Source organism: Electrophorus electricus, chromosome 26 (genome assembly GCF_013358815.1).
Source record: "Electrophorus electricus isolate fEleEle1 chromosome 26, fEleEle1.pri, whole genome shotgun sequence".
NCBI lineage: Eukaryota > Metazoa > Chordata > Actinopteri > Gymnotiformes > Gymnotidae > Electrophorus > Electrophorus electricus.
The window spans coordinates 3990278-4001149 of record NC_049560.1 but is presented as its reverse complement, the minus strand read 5'-3'; the positions used below and the strand labels follow the sequence as shown (position 1 = coordinate 4001149).

Sequence of the window (10872 nt, the reverse complement as noted above, 5' to 3'; positions counted from 1 at the left end):
TGTGGAAAAGTGCTTAGCTCCAGTTTCCAGCCAGCTGCATGAGACCAGCTGCTAAAATGTAGCTTCTGATTGGCCTGGGAAATGTCTTGTGTGTGATCTGAGAGTGATATGGATTCTATCAGAAGCACATTACCTGTGGATTTCCGATTGTTTTGTCAGTCTCCGTCCACTTTGAATATTACTAAATCCACCAGTAAGGGAAAACAATCGATTGAACAAGGTATGGGTTAAAGAACAGAGACTATATTCTTTTAAACACACAGTCACATATACTATAGGTATAGTAACATATTGTGTGCAATACATAATTAATCAAGATTCAGCAGGTCTACATCACTTACAGTTTAATGTTTGGAGGGCAGTAAATGGTATTATTTTAAAGAAATGTGTTCAGTTACATTTTCAGCATTTAGCAGATGTACATTTTTATCAGTATAACTGTGTGTGCACTCTAACCCATGACTTTGGTATTGCTAACGCCTTGTTCCGCCTGTCCTGTCAGTAAAATAAGCTGTCCAAGATTAGTAAAATAGCTGGTGAGCAGATAGCGCAACAGGAGAGGCAACGTAATGACACAAACTATACAAATGAAGGTTGACAGCACAGAGAATGAGAAACTATTAGGTTTTATATCCACCATCGACCATACAGTAAATGTCCATATTAGAACAGGAACCTTTTACTTCAGACTAGTTCAGAGATTCTTGTGAAGCGGTTAGTTAAAACACCTATTTAGACTTTATTGAAAATGGATGAACATCATATAGTGAAATCACACGAATTCTGGAAACTTTGAGAAGCATTATTTATTATCACTAGCAGTGCCCTGAACGGAATACACATTTGTACATTTAATCAGCTGTGAGAGGTGCTTATACCGTGGGAGGAAGGAATGAAGCAGACTAGACTAAACTCAAGGCGTTTTTCTGTGTATTATTTCGAAATAAATACAGTGTGACAATTAACCGTCCTTTCGGTTTGGTGTGAATGAGATTAGATGTGGGAGTTTTCTGCCTCATATCCGAGAAGTGACACAGTCAGCCCCTCACCGTCCATGTTAGCGACGCCCATCCTAACCCCGCAGCATAATTCACTCGATGCAAAATATTTATACAGAGGCGGACCAACATCACTTACAACGAATCCATTCACGTAAACGAGGGCAACGCTTCGCAGCAACAGCTAAACGTTTAAGTCTGACCAAAGCTTTTATTCTCGTAAATATTTGTGAAGGGGGGGGGGGTTTATTACTCCGAACAGAACATCTGTGTGGAAAGAACTTTTGTGAACATCATGAACTTTTTCTCTGCGCTCCACTCTGTGCTGCTTATTTCGTTGTGTGAAATACTTGGAAAACACCGCACAAACGGTAAGTTCGTGGAAGTGGATCAAAGGCTCAAAGCTTTTCCCGTTTGTTTGTTTGTTTGTTTGTTTGTTTTTTAAATCTCGATAGCTATATATCTTAGACCTTGTGTTTTACGTGGGGAAAATACTCAAATGTTGCTTTTGGGTCGCTTCAGCTTTGCCAGTGCTAGGTTAATTTGATAACAGATTGTAAAACCATGAGAAATGTCGAACTCGGTGAACTTGACTACAGAAGCCAGATAAAACTTCATCTGATGCGGCACGCACATTGTACAGGTGCAGCCATGCATTATAATGTGAGCAGACAACGAAGTATAGCCAATATTATTATAAGTAGCTAACCATTAAAATCACTGAAGCAATCTTTTGTTTGATCTAGGTCCATGGTAACAGTTTAGGATTGTAACGTTGTATTTGGTATACATTTGTGAAGCAGAATTGCCCTCTGATAACTTTGTAATAATCATCTCACCCTGAAGTACCTACTTATGAACACTATGACAAAATATTTATTAATTCATTATTAAGATGTAACTATGTGTTCTTGTGCTGTGAATACAGATGAAATTGAGTCTAAAAACATAATTTTAAAGTTAACAGGACTCCTTAAAATCAGAAGACTGACACGTGTCATACTCTTGCTGGGGCCATGTGGGCGTTTATGCTATGGTGTAATAATGGCATTAACCTTATGGTCTCAGCACGTGCAACACTAAAGGAAGTTTTGATGTCTACATTAAAATATCCTTTAATCAGTTTCAGTGATGCTAGTTAACTGCCCACTTATTTGTACAGAATAAACTGTGAAAGTGATTTGTGCATGTATCCATGATGGTACGCATATGTTTATGTGTGTGTGCATGTGCATGCAGCGGGCATGTGTTGGCTGCAGCAGGGTCAGGAACAGCGCTGTGACATGGTACTCATGCGTGGAGTGACCAGGGAGGAGTGTTGTGCAGGTGGCCGACTGGACACAGCCTGGTCCAACACCAGCCTGCCCATCAATGAAGTCAGCCTACTGGGTTTCCTGGGTATTGTGTCCTGTAAACCCTGCAAAGGTAGGTCCTTCTCCAGTAACTAGTAAACTACTTCACTCAATGTGAAAGATTTTACTCACTGGATCAAGTAGAGGAATGCTACATTTGACTTTGTGTGCTGTGGTGAATGTACAGTTCCTCACGTTAGTTGAAGGCTTTTAATGGTTTTCCTAATGGTGAAAGGTACCAGCTACACTTTTGATCGGATGGTTGTAGAGCTGTCTTGGGTTGATCTGTCGTAAGGAACAAACTTTGCTCACAGGTCTTGTTGCAACATGTTTTCAGCACCAACAAAGATTTTTATTAAAGAGTGGAACAGTAACTGATTTGTATGTGTAAGTTGTATGTATGTTATGAAGGGTCGGTATCGATCCAGGTACTGCTGGAATGAGAGAAGAAAGGGTAAGGATATTGAGAGGAAAGCATGCATGGTGTCTTTTCATACTCAAGACACGCCAGTTTGGGGCCAATCTGGGGTTGATAACTGGACTCTTCAAAATTTCTTCAAATGCAAAAAGCTTGGTATGGATTTGAGCCAGACGATCTCTCTAATTCCATCCAGCTGTTTTGAGTATGGTTCAGTATTGTGAGTTTGGAACATGTATGCTGGTTTGCTCAGATACATACATGCGTGCATTTGTGTATGTGTGTGTGTGTGTGTGTGTGTGTGCCACACATATACACACACACACACACACACACACACACACACACACACACACACACACACACACACACACACACACACACACACACACACGAGAGTAGTAGGACTATGGACACACATTTTAAGTTTGTCTTCTCTTGTTACCCAGGTGTCAACATGATCTGAAATTCCATTATGGGGAAATTTTCAAATAAATGCTTTAGAACAGAAAGAAAGAGTGTTAGACATTACTGTTCATGACATGCTGATAAAGGAACCCAGCTTCTAAGTATTCAGGATTAGTCAGAGTGATTACATTTCAGTCTGAGGAAAAATTGATTAGCTAAGACACTAGCTAACACACTTGACATTCGGCTAAGACACTAGCCCTACAGACACTAGCCAAGACACCAGCCTAAAGCTTCAGCTTTTGCAGGGCACTCGTAATATGAGTTAAACGGAATGTGCTCGATACAATAGCGGTTCTTTTTCTTCCCCTTTCCTCCCCTTCTCTCTCTTTCCGAGTGCTTATTGGAACGCGGCCTTGTTTTTCCCTTTCTCCCGAAGAAACGACTGAATTCCATCTTACCGCAGAGAGAAATGGCTGCCACATGCTAGGGAGGTCTGGTCCTCATAAGCTTTGAACACTTAGCACACAATCAGCGTCGTTAGATATGCGGGGCGGGGGCGGGAAAAGTGAAGGTCTGTTTTACTGCTGGCTCCAGAATGCTTCTCTTCTGCTATCACAACATAATACAGACTACTGGACTTTGCTTATTGATATTCTGCGTGGGTGTCGGCATGACAGGGGCTTCAGAGCATTCCTGGAGCTCCAGCTCAAACTCTGACTAATCTGTATACTTCCGTACATTCCTATTTAGGATTCCTTTATGGGAGTGACCACATCATAAACTTGCTACCATAAAATACCTTACATCATCCCCTTAAACATAACATATGGGCTCTCTAGAAGAGCCAGAGGTTTCATGCTGTGAGTGTGTTAGTGCTAGTGTGGCTGACTCCTCTGTAAACAGCACATAAAAGGGATTTTACAGGGAATGGGATCTGGGGCTCGGTACATGTCAACACTCATATCATAAAGACATAAAGATCCTGAGGTAAAGCTAACTAATATGGCTATAGCATGTCTGTGCATAGTGCAGTATAGTACTTTTGTGACAATACTTACAGTAAGATCATGATCAGTCCTCAACACATTTAAGGAAAAATGTACAGCAAAGAGCCAATCACAATAATCATTTCCTCTTTTTAAAGGAAAGGCGATGAATGGATTTTTCAAACGTGTTTTTTATGTTCACAGAGACGTGTGAAGGGGTGAAGTGTGGCCCGGGGAAGGTGTGCAGGATGAAGGGTGGACGTCCTCAGTGCGTGTGCTCCCCGGACTGTTCCAACGTCTCCCAGAAGCACGCGGTCTGCGGGAGCGATGGCAACTCCTACAAAGACGAGTGCGCTCTCCTGCTGGCTCGGTGCAAAGGTCATCCTGACCTGGAGATCATGTACCAGGGAGAGTGCAAAAGTGAGCCTTGTCTGTTTCATCACGAGCCTTCTGTTCGAAGCCCGTTACGTTGCTCTGCCTTTGTTCATTGTATGTGGCTAACACGATTTTCACTTATTGGTACATGAGACTTTGGCCAATAACAAACAAACAAACAAATGTTTTGGAATAAACAATACTTGTGTCTGTGAGCTCGAGCCTGTCCCCTGTACTCTTGCATTCAGAGTCGTGCTCCAACGTGGTGTGTCCGGGAACACACACCTGCGTGACGGACCAGACCAACAGTGCCCACTGTGTCATGTGCCGCACTGCTCTCTGCCCTATGCCCCTGCTCACCGACCAGACCATCTGCGGCAATGACAACATCACCTATGCCAGTGCTTGCCATTTGCGCAGGGCCACCTGTTTTTTCGGACGCTCCATAGGGGTGCGCCATTATGGCCACTGTAGAAGTAAGGACTACTTCTCTGTGCTGCACACACAGACACGTGAGCTGCCCAATCACCTTCCACACAGACACGTGAGCTGCCCAATCACCTTCCACACAGACACGTGAGCTGCCCAATCACCTTCCACACAGACACGTGAGCTGCCCAATCACCTTCCACACAGACACGTGTGCTGCCCAATCACCTTCCACACAGACACGTGAGCTGCCCAATCACCTTCCACACAGACACGTGAGCTGCCCAATCACCTTCCACACAGACACGTGAGCTGCCCAATCACCTTCCACACAGACACGTGTGCTGCCCAATCACATTCCACACAGACACGTGTGCTGCCCAATCACATTCCACACAGAGACGTGTGCTGCCCAATCACATTCCACACAGACACGTGAGCTGCCCAATCACCTTCCACACAGACACGTGTGCTGCCCAATCACATTCCACACAGACACGGACAAACGTCCAGGTCCATGCACCTTTCACACAGACACACCTGCAGTATCTCTCACGTTGGACTAACATCTGCAATGTTGATTTAACACCTGCAGGATTCATTTATGTCCAGAATGTCCAGTATGCAGAATGTATTCCGGTTAATTTGTTGGTTAATTTGTGTCCATCTGCTTTTAAATGAGTGAACAGTGGGGATTTTGCAGTGTAAATATGAAATGATGTGGAATTCATAACTTATCTGCTAACAGCCAGCTTGTCTCAGATCCATGACCCAGGCCACTTTTGGATTTGAATGAGGGTTAGGTTTTGTTGAGGGCACAGTTCAAATTTGGGAAAAATGTTCAGATGCTAATCATGACTGTTTCACTCATTACTCTTTGTTGCCTTGCAGGTACAGAAGGCAGTGAGGAGAATTCACTGTTTTAGGAACACTGTCTGTGTGTAAGACCACTGGGACATTGTCTGTGTGTAAGACCAGCTTGTTTCCTGTACATCTAATGACAGCTCAGTGTATGTGGGCTGGTCATAACTTCCAATGCAGAGTTGCAGTTTTTTAAATGAACCACTGATTTATGTAGATGCATGCAGTACATACTTCAAGAATGGGTGCCAGCCTCACTATCTGGTTTTTCTACAAGAATTGAAGTCATAGACTGTTGTATGATGTGGGCCTGATAATGTGCATATTGTAAATACATGACCAGTATTATTTATTGGAGAAAACTAATTCTCCAAAAGGTTGTTTAATTTATATTACTTTTGCATTTGTTTTGCATGTTTCCAGAAAAGATTCGATGTCTTCACATAGATATTTATTGTTACTGTCAGTTTTCATGTAAAGAACCATTATAGGTCAATACTGGTTCATGTGAAAAAGTAGCTCGCATTCATAAATGGCATTTTCCAGCCTGTTTAATATATACAGTGTAATTGTGTAATCACATATCAGTGAAATAACTTTTCATATGCAATTTGAAATAGACTTGACTTGGGTGAAGATGAAGATTTGAATACAGGCTAATAATGGGTTTGTAACATCATCTAAAGCTCAAATGTTGCCAACAGATTGAAACCACTTCCATTACACTGTATACATGAGCAAGTGTAAGAATTAGTGCACAGTAGGATAACTAATCACTATTAAAGAGGTATCACTATTAAAGAGGTATCACTATTAAAGAGGTATCACTATTAAATCTCAGTGTTTTGAGAAAAATGTCCTCAGAGCAGCTCTACACCCATCTTCCCCAAACGCGCCTCCTTCGGAAAGCCAAGAGGCCGAATTCTTCCGGGCTCTGGAGACTGTTCGCGATAGAGTGGAAGGCCGAACGCAGAGCGTGGGCTGTCGGAGGTGCGGGATTTTTCAGGCACGGCGCCAGAGCGCCGCAAATGCTGGCAGGAAACACGAACTGAGCCACCCACCGAGCAACGAACTTACCAGCCACAGTCCAACACCATCGGTTACAAGCCGTTTCTGTCCAAATAATATCAAGTACGTTCTACTGTTTTAAAGGTTTTGATATCATTATTGTGTGTGTGCGTTTGTGGGTTACTTGAGTGTGATGTTTTAGGAAGAGATGCATTGTTAAGTTGATTGATATTCAGTGTACCTCTACATAGTAGCTTATTGCATTTTTTGTGAATAAGTGACAGAACAGTTTGCGTTTCTGTTGTGTAATCTTTAAACTTTGTACAAGTTATGTTGATAGCACAGATATTATATCCCTGTAAATATATTTCTTGTTTTACAGTACCTGTGTATCTACTGTGAAATTTCATAATGTATCAACTTATTTTTGTATATTAATACGTACATTTATCTCTGATTAAAACAAAGATTTGTTGACTGGCTTGTTGTTTGTAACCCATCATCATGTGCCCTGACAAGAACTAATATAGCTTTTGATGTGACTAACAGATATGCAGTTTTCAGAATAATTGGCAAAGAAAGAAAGGAAAAATTTTGCCTCACACCTGTATAGAACACAGTAAACTATCAAAATGTTTTGCTTGAATAGTTCAGTCCAGCTGATTGCTGTCTGAGACGCTCAGTCCTCCGGCAGTGAGCTAATGCGTCGTATACGGCTTTCAGCATCAACAATGGCAAACCACAGAAAACCCAGGATCCAGCCTGAGGTTTCCTCAAGCTTGGACCAAATGAAACTATCCAGCAACAGCCTGTGAGGACGCAGTAAAAGCCGACGTTGTTTCGGCCAGCCTAGCTCGCGCTGGGCGAGAGATGGAGGGAGCGTTGAGTCATTTCTCTGTGTGAAACGGTTTCCTTTTTCTCCCAGTCCAGAGTGAGGCACTCCAGGCTGCATCTGGTTTAACTTTGAGAGATGTTTATATTCTGATCCAAGCGCCCTTTTATTACGGTGGGACTAGAATTAAATGTTTGCTCTAAGAGACCATTACAATTCTGTAAAAAATGTTGTTTTCTCGTAGTGCCTCCCTGTCATGTCTGGCTCTGTTGCATTTCTCTGTTCTTCTCACGATTGCTTAGAGCTGTTCATCTGAGAGAAACTAGGCTCACGGTTGACAACTGGTGCTGCATGATCTGAAATATCCGTGTTAAATCAGTGACCCACTGGTTCAGTGTAAATAATGAATGTAACGCTCCGACTGAGTCACCAGGGGAAAAAAAAATACATTACATCATAGTGATCCCATAGACATGTCAAAGGTGCAAATTTTAGGACACCAAAATGGTAACTTTAAATGTGAGACTCAATTGTACCTGAAATAACAAGCTTAAAATTAACACTTGAATCCTGGAATTATCTAATGGAATATGTTTATTACATACCACAACATTGACCAAGACACAATGGATTATTTTTGTTCTAGGATACAGTCATACTAAAAACAGGTTTCACGTCAAGCTCAGCTGTTATAAGTCTTCACCATGACCCAATACATTCTCCTCACATAGACAAAGCTTTGGTAAGACACGATCAGAGCTAAAATGCTCATTAAAGGGCCCATGTTTATGCAGTCTTTGCTCTAAAGTACACAAGATGACAGTCCTTATACAAATATACATTTGACCAGACAGCTCCAAGGTTGACCTCACCGATGATGGGACATTAGAGCTCCAACATCAACAGACGTGACGCAGTGATACCAGCATTTGGCTGTAGTCCACATGACGCATAGTTTCCCAGTCTGAGTGTCATAGTGCTCGCTTCATAATGGCTCCTTCTGTATTTTCGATCTCTCCAGTGGTAGTGTGGCCTCTGGATGTACAGGAGACAACAAAGTTCTCAGTTGTTGTTCTGATGTCTATTAAGGCCTATGCTTACTGAATACTGGGGGATGGGGAGCTCTGATGCAACGTGCCACTCTCAGGGCACCTATGGTGACACAAAACCTCATGTTCCAGTCATATGTCAAATAGAAACTCACCCAGCATATGAAATGCTGATTCTCTAAAACTGTGTGAGGATTTGTTTATATTCTCCCGAATGGTCTATAACTTAATTCTGCCTACATTCTTGCATCGGTCTTGTGCCAACCACTATTTCTCAGCGCTTCTTCGTAAGGAAAGTTGTTATTGCTCCCCACCGGAATACGGATGCCATTACTATAAGGTTTGCTTGATAAGAAGCATTGTGGAGTTGTAAGAGAGATTCTACTTCCTTTGCTGTTTCATCCTGACCAGGAACAGCACCAGAGATGTGAGGGAAAAAAAAAAAAAGTTCATTTTCAACTTTAAAATGATAAACGCACAAACCCTGTGAAATGTGGAAAAATTGGATCTTCCCCCTGCTTCTTCCCCTCAACTTAACTTATGAAATGCTTGACCCATGTGTGTGTTGTATATAGCACTGCATTCTTCCTAAGAACTTCTTTTTAGATGTCATGACTTAGAAATCACCAATGGCAACAGGACCACGTGGTGTTTTCCTGAGGGTCAAATGGGACTGAGAAAACTTTTGGAGGGAGACAAAAACAGATTTCGGAAGTTAGGCAAGCTCTAATTGTTCCAATTAACCATAGTGTATGGAAAAATGAGCCAAGATTCTATCTTCAGACCACTCCACTGGGATGACATGACCCCCCACCCCCCAACTCTGTGTGGTCTGTCTGCATCAATTTGTTTCTTGAGTTCAGTCCATTAAGAAGGACAAATTGTCCTGGAAAACATAACTTCTGATCGTAATTCGTTTTTTCAGGACAAGAGACATTTAATGAAAAATCTCCCTGAGGAAGCTATACCTTTTGGTAAAAGTTTCCAGCGGTTAACTTCCAGAACCTATCCAAACACACCCAATCCAAAACAAAGAAAGTAAACAACAAAGAAAGCAAACAATCAAAGCCAGACAAAGAATCATTTTTTTCCCTCCTATTTTGATGTGCTAAACCCATGAGCAACCTTTCTCTAGAACATGCCTACAATGTAGAATGCATTAAAGTTAAAAGGTGATTGGGGGAACATTCAGTGTGGCTTTTTCTGGCGATCGCATTTGCGCATGTGGAGTCCATTTCCTTAGAAAACTGTGCATTCTGGAGGACAGACCTCAGGTCTGATATGATCATTAGTTGCACATGAGCACCACGAAAGAAGCTTCATACAGGGCCACTTATCGCCGCCATCTACGGCCCGTCTGGTGTGGGCTAACCGTATTGTTTTCAATGTGCTGGGCCTTGACTAAATCCATCTGAGAACTCTGTTCCAGCTAATCCCTTCCAGCAGACGATAAAGATCTGACTCCGCCAGGGCATCATGCCGCCAGACCTCATAATATCCAAGTTGAATGCTTCCGGCCACACAGAAGCACATGCTTTGTTTATAGGAAGGCTGATATGAGTCCTAATCTAATTCAGTAAGTCTACCACAGAATAACCACCAGAATAGCCACCAATAGAGTTATCCACCATTGGAGCACAGTGGGACTTCGTGACTGCGCACGATTGGATGCAGACACTTTATCCGGTTACACTGTCTAATCTGGAGGCATCGTTTTCTCATCGGGATCTTTGCCTTCTCCTAATATGATATGTCAAAGTAATTCAACTCATCACAGCAGCTGCAAGTTCGACAGGAAGACTGCATCTGTGTGTTTTAGGCCGTGAATAAGCAGCAGGTCTTTGAATATGGGCAGGTTTGCATATTCTAATTGTGCCCAGATGTGGGCACACTGTCACAGAGAACCACTGTTTGTGCCTGCATAGTGAGGGAACCTGCGCTTACTGGACGTTGCACTGCTGCAGCGCCTGTAATCTCTCTGAACACCTCACAAACAGGAAAGGGTTCGTGTTAGGGCTGGCAGTCATTCAAACATGTCAATGTGCGCTTAATTACCTGCCAAGTGCTGAAGCCCTGGCGAAGGCCATGCATTTCCTCCCGTGTGTGGAGCAACTCTCTTAGCTGGTGTTAAAAGCTCTTTGGCTCATATCCGG

General features: G+C 42.5%; 1 protein-coding gene across 1 annotated transcript; it reads left to right on the top strand.

Moving 5' to 3' along the window:
* Nucleotides 1–1082: 1082 nt before the first annotated feature.
* fstl3 (follistatin-like 3 (secreted glycoprotein)) lies at nt 1083–7315 on the top strand. Its single transcript, XM_027008183.2, has 5 exons — nt 1083–1369; nt 2238–2423; nt 4370–4585; nt 4789–5016; nt 5861–7315. Exons 1-5 carry the CDS (start codon nt 1294–1296, stop codon nt 5893–5895), a joined length of 741 nt encoding a protein of 246 aa, XP_026863984.2. The 5' UTR covers nt 1083–1293; the 3' UTR covers nt 5896–7315.
* The last annotated feature ends 3557 nt before the right edge of the window (nt 7316–10872 follow it).